Consider the following 22414-nt stretch of genomic DNA (forward strand, 5'->3'; position numbering starts at 1 on the left):
AAAGAATGAAAAGAAATGAAGACAGCCTAAGAGACCTCTGGGACCATATTAAACACAACACATTTGCATTATAGGGGTTCCAGAAGGAGAAGAGAGAGAGAAAGGACCCAAGGAAATATTTGAAGAGATTATAATCGAAAACTTCCCTAACATGGGAAAGGAAATAGCCACCCAAGTCCAGGAGGCACAGAGAGTCCCATACAGGATAAACCCAAGGAGAAAAACGCCGAGACACATAGTAATTAAACTAGCAAAATTCAAGACAAAGAAAAATTACTGAAAGCAGCAATGGAAAAACGACAAATAACATACAAGGGAACTCCCATAAGGTTAACAGCTGAGTTCTCAGCAGAAACTCTACAAGCCAGAAGGGAATGGCATGATATACTTAACGTGATGAAAGGGAAGAACCTACAACCAAGATTACGCTACCCAGCAAGGATCTCATTCAGATTCAGGAGAGAAGTCAAAAGCTTTATAGACAAGCAAAAGCTAAGAAAATTCAGCACCACCAAGCCAGCTCTGCAACAAATGCTAAAGTGGGAAACACAAGAGAAGAAAAGGACCTACAAAAACAAACCCAAAACAATTAAGAAAATGGTCATAGGAATATACATATCGATATTACCTTAAATGTGAATGGATTAAATGCTCCAACCAAAGGACACAGGCTTGCTGAATGGACACCAAAACAAGACCCATACATATGCTGTCTACAAGAGACTGACTTCAGACCTAGGGACACATACAGACTGAAAATGAGGGGATGGAAAAAGATACTTCATGCAAACGGAAATCAAAAGAAAGCTGGAGTAGCAATACTCATATCAGATAAAATAGACTTTAAAATAAAGAATGTTACAAGAGACAAGGAAGGACACTACATAATGATCAAGGGATCAAACCAAGAAGAAGACAGAACAATTATAAATACATGTGCACCCAACATAGGAGCACCTCAATACATAAGGCAACTGCTAACAGCTATAAAAGAGGAAATTGACAGTAACACAAATAATAGGGGGGACTTTAACACCTCACTTACACCAATGGACAGATCATCCAAAATGAAAATAAATAAGGAAACAGAAGCTTTAATGACACAGTAGACCAGATCGATTTAATTGATATTTATAGGACATAACATCCAAAAACAGCACATTACACTTTCTTCTCAAGTGCACACGGAACATTCTCCAGGACAGATCACATCTTGGGTCACAAATCAAGCCTCAGTAAATTTAAGAAAATTGAAATCATATCAAGCATCTTTTCTGACCACAACACTATGAGATTAGAAATCAATTAATAATAGGGAAGAAAACGTAAAAAACACAAACACATGGAGGTTAAACAATACGTTACTAAATAACTGAGACATCACTGAAGAAATCAAAGAGGAAATCAAAAAATACCTAGAGACAAATGACAATGAAAACACGATGATCCAAAACCTATGGGATACAGCAAAAGCACTTTGAAGAGGCAAGTTCATAGCTATACAAGCTTACCTCAAGAAACAAGAAAAATCTCAAATAAAAAGTCTAATCTTACACGTAAAGGAACTAAAGAAAGAAGAACAAACAAAACCCAAAGTTAGCAGAAGGAAAGAAATCATAAAGATCAGAGCAGAAATAAATGAAATAGAAACAAAGAAAACAATAGCAAAGGTCAATAAAACTAAAAGCTGGTTCTTTGAGAAGATAAACAAAGTTGATAAACCATTAGTCAGGCTCATCAAGAAAAAGAGGGAGAGGGCTCAAATCAATAAAATTAGTAATGAAAAAGGAGAAGTTACAACAGACACTGCAGAAATATAAAGCATCCTAAGAGACTACTACAAGCAACTCTATGCCAATAAAATGGACAACCTGGAAGAAACAGAAAAATTCTGAGAAAGGTATAACCTTCCAAGACTGAACCAAGAAGAAATAGAAAATATGAACAGACCAATCACAAGTAAGGAAATTGAAATTGTGATTAAAAATCTTCCTACAGGGCTTCCCTGGTGGCGCAGTGGTTGAGAATCCGCCTGCCGATGCAGGGGACACGGGTTCGTGCCCCGGTCCGGGAAGATCCCACATGCCGCGGAGCGACTGGGCCCGTGAGCCATGGCCGCTGAGCCTGCGCGTCCGGAGCCTGTGCTCCGCAACGGGAGAGGCCACAACAGTGAGAGGCCCGCGTACCACAAAAAAAAAAAAAAAAAATCTTCCTACAAACAAAAGTCCAGGACCAGATGGCTTCACAGGTGAATTCTATCAAACATTTACAGAAGAGCTAACACCCATCCTTCTCAAACTCTTCCAAAAAATTGCTGAGGAAGGAACACTCCCACACTCATTCTAGGAGGCCAGCATCACCCTGATACCAAAACCAGACAAAGATGTCACAAAGAAAGAAAATTTAGACCAATATCACTGATTAATATAGATGCAAAAATCCTCAACAAAATACTTGCAAACAGAATCCAACAACACAGTAAAAGGATCATACACCATGATCAAGTGAGATTTATCCCAGGGATACTGCGATTCTTCAATATACGCAAATCAATCAATGTGATACACCATATTAACAAACTGAAGAATAAAAACCATATGATCATCTCAATAGATGCAGAAATAGCTTCTGACAAAATTCAACACCCATTTATGATAAAAACCCTCCAGAAAGTGGGCATAGAGGGAACCTACCTCAACATAATAAAGGCCATATACAACAAACCCACAGCAAACATCATTCTCAATAGTGAAAAACTGAAAGCATTTCCTCTAAGATCAGGAACAAGACAAGGATGTCCACTCTCACCACTATTATTCAACATAGTTTTGGAAGTCCTAGCGACAGCAATCAGAGAAGAAACAGAAATAAAAGAATACAAATTGGAAAAGAAGAAGTAAAACTGTCACTGTTTGCAGATTATATGATACTATACATAGAGAATCCTAAAGATGTCACCAGAAAACTACAAAAGCTAATCAATGAGTTTGGTAAAGTTGCAGGATACAAAATTAATGCACAGGAGTCTCTTACATTCCTATACACTAATGACGAAAAATCTAAAAGAGAAATTAAGGAAACACTGCCATTTACCATTGCAACAGAAAGAATAAAATACCTAGGAATAAACCTACCTCAGGAGACAAAAGATCTGTATGCAGAAAACTATAAGACACTGATGAAAGAAATTAAAGATGATACCAACAGATGGAGAGATATACCATGTTCTTGGATTGGAAGAATCAATATTGTGAAAATGACTATACTACCAAAAGCAATCCACAGATTCAATGCAATCCCTATCAAATTACCAATGGCATTTTTTACAGAACTAGAACAAAAAGTCTTAAAATTTGTATGGAGACACAAAAGACCCAGAATAGCCAAAGCAGTCTTGAGGGAATAAAACGGAGCTGGAGGAATCAGACTCCCTGACTTCAGACTATATTACAAAGCTATAGTAATCAAGACTATATGGTACTGGCACAAAAACAGAAATATAGATCAATGGAACAAGATAGAAAGCCCAGAGATAAACCCATGCACCTATGGTCAGCTAATCAATGACAAAGGAGGCAAGGATGCACCATGGAGAAAAGACAGTCTCTTCAATAAGTGGTGCTGGGAAAACTGGACAGCTACATGTGAAAGAATGAAATTAGAATACTCCCTAACACCATGCACAAAAGTAAAATCAAAATGGATTCGAGACCTAAATGAAAGACCGGACACTATAAAACTCTTAAAGGAAAACATAGGAAGAACACTCTTTGACATAAATCACAGCAAGATCTTTTCTGATCCACCTCCTAGAGTAATGGAAATAAAAACAAAAATAAACAAATGGGACCTAATGAAACTTCAAAGCTTTTGCACAGCAAAGGAAACTATAAACAAAACAAAAAGACAACCCTCAGAATGGGAGAAAATATTTGCAAATGAATCAACGGACAAAGTATTAATCTACAAACTATATAAACAGCTCATGCAGCTCAATATTAAAAAAAACAAACAACCCAATCCAAAAATGGGCAGAAGACCTAAATAGATGTTTCTCCAAAGAAGACATACACATGACCAAGAAGCACATGAAAAGCTGCTCAACATCACTAATTATTAGAGAAATGCAAATCAAAACTACAATGAGGTATTACCTCACAGCAGTTAGAATGGGCATCATCAGAAAATCTACAACCAACAAATGCTGGAGGGGGTGTGGAGAAAAGGGAACCCACTTGCACTGTTGGTGGGAACGTAAACTGATACAGCCATTATGGAGAACTGTATGGAGGTTCCTTAAAAAACTAAAACTAGAATTACCATATGATCCAGCAATCCTACTAGTGGGCATATACCCAGAGAAAACCACAATTCAAAAAGACACATGCACCCCACTGTTCACGGCAGCACTATTTACAACAGCCAGGTCATGGAAGCAACCGAAATGCCCATCAACAGATTAATGGATAAAGAAGATGTGGTACATATATACAATGGAATATTACTCAGCCATAAAAAGGAACAAAATTGGGTCATTATTTGAGACATGGATGAATCTAGAGACTGTCATACAGAGTGAAGTAAGTCAGAAAGAGAAAAACAAACATCGTATATTAAAGCATGTATGTGGAACCTAGAAAAATGGTACAGATTAACTGGTTTTCAGGGCAGAAATTGAGACACAGATGTAGAGAACAAATGTGTGGACACCAAGGGGGGAAAACCATGGGGGTTGGGGGTGGTGGTGTGATGAATTGGGTGATTGGGATTGACATGTATAGACTGATGTGTATAAAATGGATAACTAATAAGAACCTGCTGTATATATATTAAAAAAAGAGTTTCAACATATTCATTAGGAGTACAAGCTCACAAATACCCAATGGTACATGAAGACATGAAGCCTGTCATGCCTAATGGATGTAGAGAAGAGAAAAATTCAACCAACTACATAGATAAACTAGTGGGTTTAAGATGTACTGATGGTAACTATTCTTTCAGATCTAAAAAGGCTATTACGATTATGTAATAACCTATATGGGAACCATTCTGCTGTACACCTATACACCTGCTGTACAACTGAAACTAACACAACATTGTAAATCAACTATACCCCAGTATAAAATAAAAATTAAAATAAAAATTAAATTTAAAAAAATTAGAAAACAAATAACAATATAAATAAATAGACTATTACATACAGAATGGGCTGACATCAATTTTAGCTACAGGAGGAAACAAAACCATCTTCTAATGACAGTAGAATACTGTAAAGTAGAGTGTGAATTTTGGTAGTATCCTTAAACTATCTCCCACTGTTATTGACCAACTACAAAGAGGGTAGTGTGACAAGGATGGCGATATAGTTAAGAACACTCCTCTGCCCTAAAGGCATATTCAGTGAGAAATTTACTGACCTTTATCCCGTATTTCACTTTCCCGGCATAATGCTTTATAATAAAAGCAGGCTCCATCACAGCTGGAAATTCAATGTAAGAATTCTCTTCATGTTGATGCTTAAATTTGTCCAGCAGTGTTTGATTTGTAGCCTGTGGAAAGCTGAATTAAAAATAAAAACAAAAACACTAAAGAAAGATGCAGCAGTTAATACAGTAGTTTTTTAAAATACATTTTAATTATATTTCCATCTAACACATTTAGCAAATTACAGTGAGTTTTCACTTAAATAAATTCTCATAACAAGCTGAAAAATGAGTAAAACAAGAATTGGTATTCCTATTTTGTAGATGAGAGCTCAAAAGTTGTGATTTGCCTAACTCATGCTTTGCAAGTGGCAGAAGCGAGAAATTAACTCAGGTCTTTGGATATTTAGCTTAGGTCACAGTGTGCTGCAGTATCATAAAACCCAAAGAATAATAAAAACCAAATCATATGTTGTTTGGGGTCAAGAACTTGCAGTAAGAGAATGATCTCTCAATTTGGATAGGTCCTTTAAATCACTGTCATTTTTTGGTTTTTTCTTCATGTATGAATTAAGTAGTAATTTTCTTACCTACACCAGTTACTGTATAGCTTTATATTATATCTATTATTATTTCAAATATACAACAATGGGTTTATACTCACTGATGAGCACTTCATATGTGTGAATCGTTCAAATAATATTAAGAAGTAACTACATAATAGTAGTACAGGCATATAAAACTTCAGAAGAGAAAGAAATCTCTAGTTGGGAACAATGGAAAGGTTCACAGAAGATAAAGGAGGCAATTAATTACGAGCTAGGTATTAAAGGTTGGGTAGGAGTTTCAAATACAGAAAATAATCACTGACAAATAAAAAGGACATGGTAAGTATCTTTCAGAGAATAGGTTTATTTAACAGTAGCTGAAATACTGAAAAATAATGTGACGGGAGATTGTAAAGATGCTGAATACGATATCTAATGCGTAAAAATGATTCTAAAATTACAACGAAAATGGTTAATTATATAGTACATATTGGAATCAGGAAGGAGAATGATCTTTGATGTCAGACAGTCATCGCTTAGATTACCAATTCTGTCTGTGACCTTGGGCAAGCTAGGTACAACCTTCTTTAAGAACTGGTTTGTTAATACATAAAATGAGTAAAATGAGGTAACACAGTGCTAGTAGAATTAAACACTAGTTAAAAACACCTAACACTAGCTGACATCCTATAGGGATGATATAAATGTTACCTACTTTTTTATGTTGCCAACACTGCCATTTTCCTAGTCAACTAGGCCTGCTTTTGCATTCAAATACTATCCCATCCTCAAAATATCTCCACTATCAAGGCTCTTCCTCTCCTATCCCGAACTCTCAGCCATTCTAAAATGGATTACAACTCTTAAAACAATTTCAGAGAGTACCGCAACAGCCTCTACAGTAGGCTCAGCGATTCTAATTTTACTTTGTTTCATGTCACCAAACGGAACTATCAAAATAAATTTTCCTACAATAGTGCTTTAATTGTGTGCCTCTCCTACTCTGGAAAACTGGAATCCAAGATCCTAAGCCTAGACCAACCCAACCTCTGCAAACTTACCCCTCACTACTCCACAGCAGAATGCTTCTTTTCAGGAAGGATGCTCACCTCATTGTCTCTTAGGTAAAGGTTTATTTACCTTCTAATCCTCTGAGTAATCAAAAAACTTATGATTTGTTTTTCTCTTACTTTTGAATGGAGAAAACAAATTTTGAAAGGAAGGAGGACAGATATGAGAACAATTTTTATTCCAAACAAGGAAAGATGGAAAGAAAAACTCTCCACATGTCCTGCATTCAACAAACATTTGTGGATACATACTACATAACCAAGCAAAAGGGCTTGGAACAGAGTCAGAGCGGATATTGTGCATTTCAAAGCTCTTCATCTAGTGTTCCCTAAAGGCTAGCTGCAGGGGCAGCCTTAGAGTAGTGTTTCTTTGCATATAAGAAGTACCTCTGGGAGCTTTCAAAAATACCAATACCTGTTCCCCATCTCCTGTGATTCTTCTGAACTGATGCTAGACCGGTGACACATCAGTACTATTTAGAAGTCCCCCTAGGTAATTCTTATGAACAGGCAAGACTGATAAAATGCTGTCTTAAATGAATGCTCTGATCTTAACTTCAGTTTGTTAAAATGCAGATTCTGATTCAAGAAATCCGGGGTGTAGGACTTCCCTGGCAGTCCAGTGGTTAACACTCTGCACTTCCAGTGCAGGGGACATGGGTTTGATCCCTGGTCAGGGAACTAAGATCCTGCATGCTGTGCGGACATAAAAAGAAAAAAGAAAAAGAAATCTGGGGTGGAAGTATGAGATTCTGTACTTCTAACAACCTTCAAGGTGCAGCCAGTGCTGCTGTCAGCAGATCACACTAAGTACTTCAGAAAAGACTGATAACACTCTTTAACTTTGCTTACACCATTCCTCCTTTCTAAATTCCACACTGCATCATTTAGAATCTAGTTTATAAAATTTGAACAGCCAGTAGATAGCAAAGACAAGATTAAATAAGACTTCTAACTTCCAACCCATGCATCTAAAGCACTACAAACACACTGAATGAAGCAGGAACACCACTAAGGATATATTTCATGTAATGTATTCCCTACAGAACAAAATATTTTTAGAGTAAAAATACTCAAAGTGATTCCCTAAACAGCTCTTCCTAAATGAGACTAATTTATTTTCAACCTCTCTTCGTAGGTACATGACAGAGGGAAAATATCTCATTCCTTTGCATCTTCTGGAATGTTAAAGCATAGAGACAAAGCTGGTGCATTTACAAGGGGAGGTAATAATAGGACTGACGGACTGACTTATAAAGAAAGGAAAGTAATACTATGGTTTATTAAAAATTTTTATGGAGAACTAATATAAAAGCATAATTGAAGTGATAATTAAGAGATTGTTCAGTCCAATCTCCTACCTACAATAATACCCTGACAGATGATGCAAAATAATTACTATAATGGGAAATTTTATTACTTTATGAAGCAGCTGCTAATCAGCTCTAATGATTAGAAAGTTCTTCCTTATATTGAGCCAAAGTCTGTCTCCCTGTAATTTCTGGCCATGTGGCTTAACCCCAGAAGCTTTTGGGTAACAGCAAAGAGGTGCCATTCTCTTCATGGGGTAATATTTACATTTATGTGAGGTACTAACTGACCAGGTAAAGATGGTCTTTATAAAATAAGATGTGCACTCAATGAAATTTTGCTTAAAGAATAACAGACCAGACAAAACCCCTTTGCTCTATTCATGTTTTAATTATAAATCCACTAGTTCATTTGCTGCTCACAACCACCATAAGATATACAGCACACAGCATTATAATTTATCATCATCATTTCCTTTTTGCATGCAAGAAAACTGAGGACCAAAGATATTAAGAGATTTGCTAAGGGTAGTTAATAGAGTTGGAATACAACCCTGAACTTCTGACTCTACAGCCTAAGTATTATTGTGAAGCAATACAGGACAATACTTCAAAGCACACACTTATTACTTGCTCTCTGTATCTACGTGTTTGTTTTTGTTTGGTTTATTCGTTTATTTTGTTTTCATTTGTTCATTAGTTTTTTATATACCAGAGGAGATGGGGCAGGGGGGAAGGCAAAACTGGTAAAAGGGATTAACTGTATGGTGACAGAAAATAAATTTTTGGTGGTGAGCACACTGTAGGGTATACTGAAGTAGAAATATGATGTTGTAAACATGAAACTTATATAATGTTATAAACCAATGCTACCTCAATAAGAAAGGAAAACAAAAGCTCAGGTTAAAAAAATAATAAAGCTTAGTTAGAAATACCTGAAGTCCAGGTATTTGAATTTGAATATTTGAGTTTGAATCTTGAGTCCATCATTTACTACATATATGATCTTTTTCTCGATTACTTAAACTTTCTTGTTCTTTTCCATAATATAGCTCAAACAAAAAGAACTGCTTATCATTTCAATATCTACCATAATGGTTCTCAACACTAAATATCAAAAATCACCTATGATGCTTTCCAAAATAAAATACACCAGAAGTAAGGTATGTAGGCTGAGTTAAGAACTAATAACCTTACAATTTTATAAGAGACAATGTATGTTTCAGGACAGACAGAGCAATACAAGAAACTTTCATGACTTTGGACATAAAATTAAAATATTTTTTGTGCTGGCTGCATTTTACTTCATTTAGATTAATGGCAATAAATGTGATAGGCTGGTGATAGAGTGGGTAGATGTAACTGTTAGCAGTCTCCTTTCCAATATATTTTGCATTCTGCCATATTACTTTATAATTCTATGTAGCAATTCTGTGTTTATGGCATATTAACAGGGTGACGTATAACTTACCATACATACCAGGATATTCTGAGAGTAAAAGTAGGCACCTTTAATAACTAAAGTGAACAACAGGCATAAACTTTAGATTGTCCCACACAAACCTGGTATATAGTCATCCTATGATAGTAAATGCTTAATATTTTATATTGTAGTTTAATGAGTATAATATTAAGCTAGGAATCAGGTGAACTAATTCAATTTCTAAATATTTCACTAAAGAGTCACAGAAAACCAACACATACTTCACCACTTTGGTTTCTCCAATTCTAGATTTGCCATCTCTTAGGATAATTAAACTATAAATAATACTTTATAGAGCACTGAGAACACTCTGGAGGATGCTATATTTCTGAAGCATACATATAAGTTTAGTACACTGAACACTGTTATCAAGGGATGGCAAATATCTAGCATATGTTGCCACTTAAAACCTGCACAGCCATGGCAGATATCATGAATCTATTATTATCTTCTCTTCTGCAAAACAGGAAAACTACAAACACATCTGATATATAAAACTTTTTTTAAAAGAGCACTGAATAGTCAAAGATATTAAATTGAGCTGGTAAGTTAATGGGCTTTATGTAAGTTATACAGTCTTAATTTGCCACTTGCAAATAGCACTAAGTAGGCCTTCTACCTATAATACTACAAGAGTTAAGACAGCAGAAGGACTTAGAAAGACCTTTTTTTTCACAATCAGTTAATTTACCACGTAAAATTGCTTAAATGATAATGTGTATAGATTTTCTATTCAAATATTCAATTGTAAATTTCTTGTTAAGACTGTTATCTTTCTATTGCTTTTGTATGGAATGACACTGCAAAAATAAAAAGGACCTTCTTTAACTGGGGAAAAAAAACACTTTTTTTTAAGTTAATTTTTATTGGCATCTAGTTGGCAACTAGATGCCAATAAAAATTAAAAATAAACCCATTCTTAAAACACACATACACAAACTTAATTCAAGAAGACAGGAACACAAAAAACAAAAACAAAAAAATAAATATAAACCAACAAGTCTAACATCAAAGTGACTCTGTAGAAGAAATCTGGAAAAACTCAAGGAAAATATGAGTTCTATAGTGAAGTCCATCCAATTTTCTTAGAAACACACACAAAAAAGGCATACACGGGAAACTTTGGCTCTTTACTTAATAATGTTAAGAAGAAAATGTAGGGCTTAAGAAGACATGAAAAGCCCAAATGGCCAATAACAAAACTAAAAAGAATCATACTCACTTGCTTTCTTCATCCAAAAGATGGAGCAGGCCTGTTGGTTTCTTGCTAATAAGATTTATGCAACAGGTATTATCAATATAATCTATATTGTGCCAGCTGATACCTTCAGCTCTATATTCCTCCTAGGAAATAAAATATTAACAATATATTCATCTTGCAGAAAATAACAGGAATGTGAGAATAAGGACTAAAAAGCTTGTACCAGGATTAAAAGAATAGCTTAAACTTTTCTCTTTTAAATCACTAATCCACACAATGGAAGAATGTATAAATTTCACTTGTATAAAATCTCGATATAGGATATGTCTGTTTTCTTTTAAAAGTACATGCAACCAAATTTTCTGGTTAGACTCCTATTTGTGATTCCACTCAGATGAGAATTTAGGGCTGGATTTGTTTTAGCCACACTATCTGATGACTGCACTAAGGAAAAATATAAAATGAAAAAGCCTAATTTGTCCCACACGACTCTAAGCCATCAAAAGAACTGCTGGGTTGTCAACAATGAATTTAATGAAACAATGTCTGGGAAAAGTGGAAAACTATCACCACCAGTGATCACTGATATAAATCATATGGAATTCATACACACTGAACTTCGGCAAAATAAAACTTACAACACCTTTCAAAAGGTGGGGGCAGGGTAGTTTCCCAAATTTCAAGACTAAATAACTCAAAGCTCACATACTAGCAACTATTCAGGACTCTCTTATGAAGCCCCGATGGGGCCTTCCTCAATTTCTATACTAGGAAATCTTCTTTTATTCATCTCTGTGATGCTTTTACTTTTAAACTGTCAGAAAGATGCCCGTGAGAACAAAGAAATTACGTTTCTACATTGCACTGATATTTAGGCACCAAATAAATATCCTGTTCATCTGATGGTTTCAGTATTCACTGATTACACCTGCATACTTCTCTACAAATATGGTGGTTTTGTGAAATAGTGATTTTGTAATTTTATCATTCTTTCCGTATTATCATTATCCTGTAAAGAAAAAGTGGACCCTACTATAAACTACAGTCATTCTAACTGGGAAAGGTAAATGCTTAATTCTTTCCTCGTAATTAACAATTTCACAAGTAAGTAATGCTATACAAAGGTCACCCCCAAGCAGTGGTAAGAAAATTTGTTCCCTATTCTTTTTCATAGCATGGATAAAAAGTGTACTAATATAGTACGAGCATATGGATTTTTATAGACATTACTAGCAGTCCAAAATCCCTTCTCATCCCCTTTTCCCAATGATGATTCAGACTCTCTTGCCCAAAGTTAACTATTATTCTAATTTCTAATGCCACTGATAAGATTTACCTGTTTATAAATATTATATAAACAGAATCATATAATACATATTCTTTTCATCTGGCTTTTTTTCTTTTACTCAACATTATATTGTAGGATGCATCTAAAGTTCATTCATTTTAATTGCTGTAGGGCTGGGGTTGTGGAGTACAACATTTGCTCATTTATGCATTGTCTAGGCTGCTTTCTCAATATAACAGCAGAGCTGAGACCATACGGCCCCCCAAACCTAAAAGACTGATTTGTCTGGTCCCTTTACAGAAAAAGTATGCCAAAATTGGCTATGGAGATTAAGTCTCAAACTTTAATATACAACAGAATCATGTGGAGAGCTTGTTAAAAACAGAAGCCACAAACCCAGAATTTGTGAATAAGTAGTATAGGGTGGGATCCTATATTTGCATTTCTAAGGAGTGCCCAGGTGATGGTGATGGTACCAATCGGGGTAGGAGAAGAACAACTCTTTGAGAACCAATGCTGTTGGTTCTCAACAGCTGAACAATGTATTCAGCTATTTATATTGATATATTGATATATATCAATAGACTACTGATAGACATTACACTTATTTCCAATTTCTGGCCACTAAAAATAATGACATTATGAACATTTCTATATAAAACTCTTGTTGAACATTTATATACATTTTGGGAGTGAAACCACAGGCTTATAAACTACACATGTATAATCTCAGAAGATACTGCCAAACAGCTTTCTAAAGTGGTTGTACCAATTTATGCACCTACCACCAGTGTATGGGACTTTCCAGTGCACAGTATTTCTCTAATACTTGTATTGTCAGTCTTTTCCACTTTAGTCATTCTGGTGAATGCTTAGGAATATTTAATTATGTTTTTAATTTTATTTTCCCTAATGACTAATAAGTGAAAAATCTTTTCCTATGTTTACTTCCCATTTGGATGTCCTCACATGCCTGTGTTCCTGATAAAAATTCTTAGAAAACAACCTTGCCTTGTTCTCAGTCTTAGTGGGAAATCACTCAGTGTATTTCCATTAAGTTTGACATTAACTGTTGTTTTCTTTGTAAATGCCCTTTATCAGGAAGTTCCCTTCTATATGTACCTAGTTTGCTAAGGGTTTTGTTTTGTTTTTGACAAGAATGAATATGTAAATTTATCAAATGCTTTTTACATTTCTATTGAGAGCACCATGAATTTTTTCTTTTGTTTTGTTAATAGATGAATTAAATTGATAGGTGGTTAGATGTAACATGCAACAGGAAAAACACCATTTGGTTCTGATGTATTATCCTTTTATATATCTTGCTGGATATATATATTTGTTTAGAATTTTAAAATCTACATTTATGAGTGAAATTGACAATTTCCACTTCTAATAATATCCTTCACAGATTCAGAAAGCAATGTTATCCTGGCCCCAAAAAATGTGTTGAGAATTGTCCCCTTTTTTTCTATTCCACATAAGAATTTATGACAAACTGAAAATAATTCTTTCAAAGTCAGCAGAATTCATCCGTGGTGCCATTTTGGCTTACAACGTTCTTTATGGAAAGGTTTTTAATTACATATTCAATTTCTTTAGTAGTTATAGAGTTAAACTTTGTATTTCATCTGTGCCAGTTTTGAAAAGTTTTTTCTCATATCATTTAATAAGGCTTACAGACAGGAAGTTTAGTATATCCTACTATCTTTTTAACATGTGTAGGATACACCATGATGTGGTCTTTATCATTGGAATTCTGGCTATTTATATCCCTCTCCGTCTCTCTCTCACACCAATTTCTTAAGGGTTATATCAATGTTATTAGTCATTTCAAAGTATTACTTTTCACTCCGTTGATCCTCTCCCATAATATATTTGTTTTCACTTTTATTTAATCTTTTTTTCTTTATTATTTCCCTCTTTCCACTTTCCTTTGGTTTAGTTTGCTGAACTTTTTCCAATTTGTTAACCGTTGCTCTTCAACCTTAAAATCTTCTAACACCTATAAAATATTCCTCTAAGTAAATCATCAGTCACACTTCTTTAGTGACTCAAGTGCACCTTTAGTCACAAGTTTTAATATGTAATATATTAAGTTCAATATATTTTCTAATATTTTTCAACTTCTAGGCTATCTAGAAATTCATTACTTAATTTTTAATCATAAAGTATTTTCCAGTTATCTTCTTGTTGTTGGTTTCTGATATAAATTCATTATGGTACTGAGATCTGTGTGATTTCAAAACTGTGAAATTTGACCCTTGTTTTATGGCCCAGTATATAAGCAAATTTTGTAAATTTGCAGTTATCTATATATGTCAGATAAGTATTTGCCTCAAAAATCTTCTATATCCTTATTTGATATAGGCCTCAGACCCATGGAAATTGGCATTCTGAAATCAAGGGGAGGCAGGACTAGGTACCCTCAAAAGCACCCACCCAATTCTCTGGGTGCTTTACATCTTCTGTATCCTCACCAATTTTTGGTCTGCTTGTTCTATCAGCTATTCAGCAACGTATGTTAAAATATTCCACTAAAATTACAAATATATGTTTGTTTTTAGTTTTATCAATTTCTTGTTTTATATACTTTGAGGCCGTATTATGAGGTACCTATAAATCTGGAATTGTATAGTTTCTGATGAACTGATGATCCTCTTAGTATTATCAAATACTTTTTTTATCTCTAGCAATGCTTAAAGTGTGATACTAATACAGTTAAATCAGTTCTTTTTTTGTTAAGGCTTGCTAAATCTTTTTCCATCCTTTTACTTTTAACCTTTCTGTATGCTTATATTTAAAGAGTCTCTCTTAGAAGGAGCAATTTAGTCTTATTTTATATTCAGCCTGACAATCTTTGGCTTCTAGTTGGAGTAATTAGTCCATTTATATTTAATGTAATTACTGGTATTTGTGGGATTAAATCAACCATCTTAGCATTTGTTATTTGTCCTGCTTTCTTGTTACTGCTTTTATTCCTCTTTCTCGCTTTCTTTTGTATTACTAGAGTTGTTTTTACTTCACTTGCTTCCCATATTAACTTGAGAGTTTTATATTATTTTCTTACTTGGTGGTTATCCTAAAATCATAAGACACATTCTTAACTTATCAATGTCTAACAGAGAAAAAAATCTATCACTTGGCATTTAATGCAAAAATATTATAATACCTTAAATTCTGTATCCCTTCCTGAATTAAATGCTACTGTACTCACGTTTTAGTTCTACACAGACATTAAACCACAAAAGATATTTTTATCTTTGTCAAATTTTGTTAAAATTCACTTAGATTCACCCACTTTTTTACATTGTTCATTGCTTTTCATTCATTCCTGCAACTCTTAGTGACAATGGGAATAATTTAGTTACTGCCCAAATAATCAGTTTTAAGGAAAATACCCCACTGTCTTCTGGCATCCACTATCTCCCCTGAAAGACTGACTTTCAATTTTATTGTTGCTTCTTTAAAGGTACTGTTTCCCCCATCTCTGGCTGTTTCTCAGATATTGTTTTCATTGGGGTTTTAAAATTTTGGGGGCTGCATTGAGTCTTCGTTGCCATGCGCAGGCTTCTCATTGCAGTGGCTTCTCTTGTTGTGGAGCGTGGGCTCTAGGCACGTGGGCTTCAGTAGTTGTGGCACAAGGGCTCAGTAGTTGTGGCTTGAGGGCTCTAGAGCACAGGCTCTGTAGTTGTGGCGCACAGGCTTAGTTGCTCCATGGTATGTGGGAATCTTCCTGGACCAAGGCTCGAACCCGTGTCCCCTGCACTGACAGGCAGATTCTTAACAACTGTGCCACCAGGGAAGTCCCTGTCTTTGTCTTACTGTATGGCTGTCTTTGTTCTTATCTTGTTTTGTATTCTCAGGGCTTCTCAACTGTGTGCTTGTTGAAATATTTTTGTTTTGTGTTTTAAGTTTTGGGAAATTTTCAGCCATCACTTTTTTCAAATACAGCTTCTATCCTATTCTCTCTTTCACATACATCTTTCCAGAATTCCTGTTACACATGTTAGACTTTTTTACTATGCCCCATGTCTCTTACACTATTTGTATTTTCCTCCTTTAGCTTTATTCATCAGGCTGTTATTTCTTCTGGCCTATCTTCCACATCACTAATTTTTTCTTAAGCTATATCTAACTAACTGAAAAACCAATTTTTTAAATTTCACTCTACTATAGTTCTAAATTTTTTAAATTTTCCTTTAGTTCTAAATTAGTTTTAAATTTTCCTAAGTTTAGGATTTTTTAAAACAGTGTGTAGTTCTTTAATAAAATTATCACTTAAAAAAAATTTCTTGGGCTTCCTTGGTGGCACTGTGGTTGAGAATCCACCTACCGATGCAGGGGACACGGGTTCGTGCCCCCGGTCCGGGAAGATCCCACATGCCGCGGAGCGGCTGGGCCCGTGAGGCATGGCCGCTGAGCCTGCGTGTCCGCAGCCTGTGCTCCACAACGGGAGAGGCCACAAAAGTGAGAGGCCCACGTACCGCAAAAAAAAAAAAAAAAAAAAAAAAAAAAAAAAAAAAAATTTCTTGGGCTTCCCTGGTGGCGCAGTGGTTGAGAGTCCACCTGCTGATGCAGGGGACATGGGTTTGTGCCCCAGTCTGAGAAGATCCCACATGCCGTGGAGCAGCTGGGCCCGTGAGCCATGGCCACTGAGCCTGCGTGTCTGGAGCCTGTGCTCCACAACGGGAGAGGCCAAAACAGTGAGAGGCCCGCGTACCAAGAAAAAAAAAAAAAAAAAAATTTATTGAAACCACTGTTACTTTAAAGTTCATGTCTGATAAAATCATTATCTGGGTCCCCTATGGTATAGTCTATTGTCTCACTTGGCTCTTATTCGTGTTGGTTTCCTTCCTTGTATGTCTTAAAAAACAAACAAACTTCTCAGTTAAAAACTGAATGCTTGTATATGAAAAAGTATAGAGATAACATTAGCACTAGAATGATTTCTTCCTCCACTGGAGACTGAATTTGCTCTTGGCAGGTGGCTAAGAATGCTGGAAACTCTACATATTTTAACCCAATCAAGAACTGAGATTATTTTAAACTGGGCTTCAGCGCCTATGATGCCTTCTGTGTCTACTTTACCTTTACTCTAAGATATAACCCATTGAGGTCTTCAACCTAAAGCCTGTGGGAGTTGCCCGGGGGCTCCTCCTTGTTCTTTAATCTGGAGAAAACCTTTTTAGGCTTCTCAGATTCTCAAGCCTGACTCTTTCAGAATCTGGTGGCCCTCTACCAGAAAAGAAACGTCTCTAGGAACAACGCAGTCCGCGAATGCTGGGCTCAACTCCCTGGGTTTCGTGCTTACATATCTAAGCCCTGTAAAACTTCACTTATTTGAAGGTACTCCAATGCTTTCAAGTATATTTTGTTCAGTTTTTTTTTTAGGTGTTCTGCAAGCAAGTTTCATCAAAATTTCCTAGTCTGACATCCCCAGAAGTGGGACAGACAAAAGAACAAACCACCAGATTATGAACTCCACAGTAAGATCCCTGAACTCTAAAATGTCTATCTTCAATGCCTAACAGTGGCTGATACATAATTGTTATTCGATTTACTGATGAATCAACGACCTAAGGAATAATTCTGAGCAAGTAAAGGAAAGAAGAAAAGAGCAGTATTACACATGATAACAGGAAACAGATTTTCAAATCACAGAAACCTCTTTTCGTCTGTCTCTTATTCCACATTATCTCCACAAATACCTTGATTCAGGACTCAGAATCACTCTCCCATACTACCTCAACTGGCTCATGGATTATGTCTTTCTCTCCAGTTCCCCTCTCTTCAATCCATCTTCCACAGTTCCAATTTAAATCCTCTGTTAAATATACTTCAAACAGCTCCTCATTCTCTAAAAGAAAAATTCTAATCTTCTCTGCACAACTCTCTGATCCCAGGCTATTTCATCACACTTATCTCCCTTCCTGCCTCCATCCTTATATCCTATATTTTAGCTATATTGAATCATTTCCAATTCATCAAAACTGCTGTGCTATTCTATGCCTCACAGTTTTAAAGATATTGTTACCTTTGTTTAATATATCTTTTCCACACTGACAGTCTGGTGAGCTCAACTTTCTATTCAAAACTCTATTCCAGAATCACCCCTGGGAAATCTTTGCAGACTTTCAGTAAGTTCTCATCAATTTCCTCCTTTATATCACTACTTTACCTTATATCTGATTATAGTACCTATCATCCTGCACGGCACCTGTTACATCTCTCTCCCATCCTATGTGCATATGTACTAATTTTGGGCAAAATTTAGAAATGAACTTCAGTAATCAAGATTTTCAAGATGTTTCCTCCCAAAACATCTTTGGTACTTTTTTATTTGTGTTTTATTTTTTCAAAAAATTTAATCTACTTAACTGATTCTGTATTCAACTGAATTTAACAAATCGTCTCTGAGTACCCATCTCATAACAGGTACCAGATCAGTGATACACAAATAAATACAACACTCAATATTTAAACTGACTAAATCTCTTATTTCCAGCAAATCCATTTTAAGTAGAAAAACATGAGGAGGGAGAGAAAGGAAGAATAAAATAGATGGAGTGGCAAAAGGTATAAATTTTCTCTAAGCTTTCCATAAATTACATCAAAAACTTACCCATTACATCACAAATAACAGAAGAAAATACTGAGACTTAAAAGAAAGAAAAAAAAAAGCTATACCTTAGTATCTATGTCTTTTGATCCATAATTCCACCACATTTCCCACAACTATGATATATATGCAGGGTACCAAATAAATGAGGATCACCCACCAAGTAGTTTTGAACACATTTTCCATCAACTTTAAGGTTTTATTTTTATACATGTTTTTAGGTAAGGCATTTCTCGTGGCTCCTTCATGGCTAATCTAGACTTCTAAATAAGGTAAGAATAATTTCAGTTCACAATAAGAGAACACCTTTCTCCTTCAAAAGCAATTTAACCAGTCTTCTGTTTAATGATCCACAGAGCAATTGATGCTTTTCTTTGAAAAATACAAAACGCTGTCAACAAAATGCATTCCTCCACCCCTGCAATACACACAGCCAATTTAGGAGATAAAAATACTGATTTAGCATAATCTAGTAAAAAGAACACTGGATTGAGTAAAGAAACCAACCCCAGCTCAACTTTTGATTAAAAGCAAGAATTATGAAGCCAGAGTGTTTTGAATACAGGCTTTAGGCATCATTTGCAACACCAGAATAAAAAGAGTACCCACTTAAGAGTAAGCACTACATATATGTTAGGTGATATTATAACAAATAATACTTTTAACAGCTCTATAAAGGAGTCTAGCTAAAAGGTCATGTGTTAAAAACTTTAAGGAATCATCAAAATGGCCAAGACTAATGCTGCTTGTGCATATATTAATCAGTCCTTATAACTCTTTAAGTAAAACAGCAGTGCTTAAAGCCAGGACAGAGGACGGCAAGCCTCAATGACAGGAAAGACCTGTTGTAGTTTTCTGTTCATTTATTTTCTTCACTATTTCTTTTGAGGTGAATGTGAACCCTGCTTCTTTTTATACAAACTGAAATTCTGGGCTACAATCTCAACTTTTTACTGAATTCAGACTTGGAGAAAGGGCCCACGTTTCCTTCAACCCTGCATTTACCCTAAGAATTCTCATGGAAATTGCTCTTTCTACACTAATTGCTTGCTCTTTCTACACTAATTCAGTCAACTTGAACTTCTCAGAAGAAATACCTAGTTACTCATTTTGGTCTCTCTACACTCTCTTATTTCTTTGTATCCACACTCTGAGCTGATTTGAGATTCTGTTAATAAGTTCCTTTATCCCATCCTCGAACTAACTTAACATTACACACAGTGACCAAGCCCATGGCAGCAATTAAAAATCAAAAATATCAACAAAAATTCAAAACAAACCCATGTATTTTTTCATTCAAAGGTGCAGTCAAACAAGCACATATTATTGATTCTAATACTTGAGGCCTATTAAACAAAAAAGAAAACCCTGTGTGATAAGGCCCCAAAACTATGCTCTGATCTGTCATTTGCTTACACTAATATGAAGTCAATAATATCTGTATTGAAATACAACACTTAAAATACTTATCACGACTATGACTCAAAAATTTATGTGTGTGTATGTGAAGGGGGTTAGGGTTTAGGGAGCAGGAAGGGGGCAAGTGTATACACATTCAGGTACTCACCTGCTCCAATTTAAAGATATGCTGATTAAAGTAGTGTTGTAAGCGTTCATTAGCAAAATTAATACAGAACTGTTCAAAGCTGTTATTTTCATAATCTTCAAATCCAAAAATATCAAGAACACCAATAGACAAAGTCTGTGAAACAGGAAAAAAATTATGGTTAAAAAAGGATGTTCAAATTTATTTCATGAATAATATTCACAATATAAGTAACAAAATGTTCTTCAACAGCAGTAGAGAAGAAAACTTGGGGGGGCCAGTGTTCAGTCAAAATACACTACAAATGAAAAGCACGTTAGTTCTCGTTTTCTTCATCTTTTTCTTTTTATCTTAATTATAAAAATAGATCCAAAGTTTTAACACATGTAATTCATTGATTATTTTACAGAAATGTACAAAGCAGAGTTAATGCCCTGTTACCTCAATATCACAAATCTCTAAAACCCAAGAGAGAGGGAAGGGAAAAACAGGCTATTGGAAAGTCAGAAGGTTACTAAAGTAAAGCTAGGTTACTCCTAGCTATGCTTGGTTATGCCAAAAGGATCATGCAATTTTTCCTAGTTTTTTTTTTTTTCTCTATCCCAGTAAAATTCTGCACTAAGAATCAAGCTAACAGGTATGTCTAATTAGTCTTACACTGGCTAGAAATGAAACTGGATATCAGAATATGTGGTTTCTTAAAGTTAAAACTTTAAATTTTTTATCAAAAAAAAAGAAACACACAAGATTCATGACATTAAACAGTTCTAAAAGGATTATAACAAAAAACAACAAACCCTTCCACCCTCAATTTCTGCTCCATAAAGTCAACAACACTCAAATCTTTTTAGTTGTTTGGTAAAGAATAGTATAATATAGTAAAAAATGTTTATTCCTCTATTTCTTGATATTCTACCTCCATAAATTACCTTCTAACTTCTTACTATGGATGATAAATATTCAGTTATAATATCCCAAACCACCATTCTTCTCACCACCCCACCTTATTCTTAAAATACAGTTGTATGACAATTTTGATTAAATGAAAACAATTTTTCTCCACTGGTGCTAAGAGAGATACTGGGCAAACTGATGTAATGAGAGATAAATAGTAAGAGACTTTTAAAAGTCTCCATTAAGAGTATTTTGTGTGATTAATACTGCTGACTAATTCTAAGCCCTTACAAAAAACAGTGAAAATAATGATCTTCAAAAATAAGTCAACTTGGGACTTCCCTGGTGGCGCAGGGGTTAAGAATCCACCCGCCAATGCAGGGGACATGGGTTCGAGCCCTGGTCCGGGAAGATCCCACATGCCACGGAGCAACTAAGCCTGTGCGCCATAACTACTGAGCCTGGGCTCTAGAGCCCGCGAGCCACAACTACTGAGCCCACGTGCCACAACTACCGAAGCCCACATGCCTAGAGCCTGTGCTCCACAACAAGAGAAGCCACTTCAATGAGAAGACCGTGCACCACAGTGAAGAACCATTGCAGCCAAAAATAAAATTAATTAATTTTTAAAAGTAAGTCAACTTGGTATATTACATTAGAATTAAAATCAATTTTCTACCTGTGGGCTTACTCAAAGCATGAAAAAGTCATGTAAGAGCAATTTTACATTTAAATATTTATGTTTTACATTTAAATATTAAAAATAATGAGGTTTAGATATATTTCAAGACATAACCAGGTTAAAAAAAAATACAAATTAGAAACAATACAGATAGCATGATCCTATTTTTATGTTTAAAAGCAACTCTGTACATGTACATCTATAGGAATGTAAGTACATAGGAAAAAAGCTCTGGAAAGACACACAGAACAGTTTCGCTGAATAGGGTCATAGAAGCAGAAATAAGGAGAGAAATAGCAGGGAATACAGATAAAAGGTGATACTTATTACTCTATATAATTCTATGT

At 35.2% G+C, this 22414-nt stretch overlaps 1 protein-coding gene across 16 annotated transcripts in view; it reads right to left on the reverse strand.

The window, feature by feature from the left end:
• Positions 1 to 22414, reverse strand: part of MYO9A (myosin IXA) — a 279561-nt gene that overhangs the window by 162530 nt on the left and 94617 nt on the right. For all 16 annotated transcript variants that reach the window (XM_067029270.1, XM_067029272.1, XM_067029275.1 and 13 more), the window contains 3 exons: positions 20513 to 20647; positions 11057 to 11178; positions 5418 to 5559 (listed from right to left, as the gene is read on the reverse strand). In XM_067029270.1, coding sequence (XP_066885371.1) covers positions 5418 to 5559; positions 11057 to 11178; positions 20513 to 20647 — 399 coding nt within the window. The remainder of the gene's footprint in view (positions 1 to 5417; positions 5560 to 11056; positions 11179 to 20512; positions 20648 to 22414) is intronic.

Source organism: Kogia breviceps, chromosome 3, assembly GCF_026419965.1.
Source record: "Kogia breviceps isolate mKogBre1 chromosome 3, mKogBre1 haplotype 1, whole genome shotgun sequence".
In the NCBI taxonomy this organism is placed as follows: Eukaryota; Metazoa; Chordata; class Mammalia; order Artiodactyla; family Physeteridae; genus Kogia; species Kogia breviceps.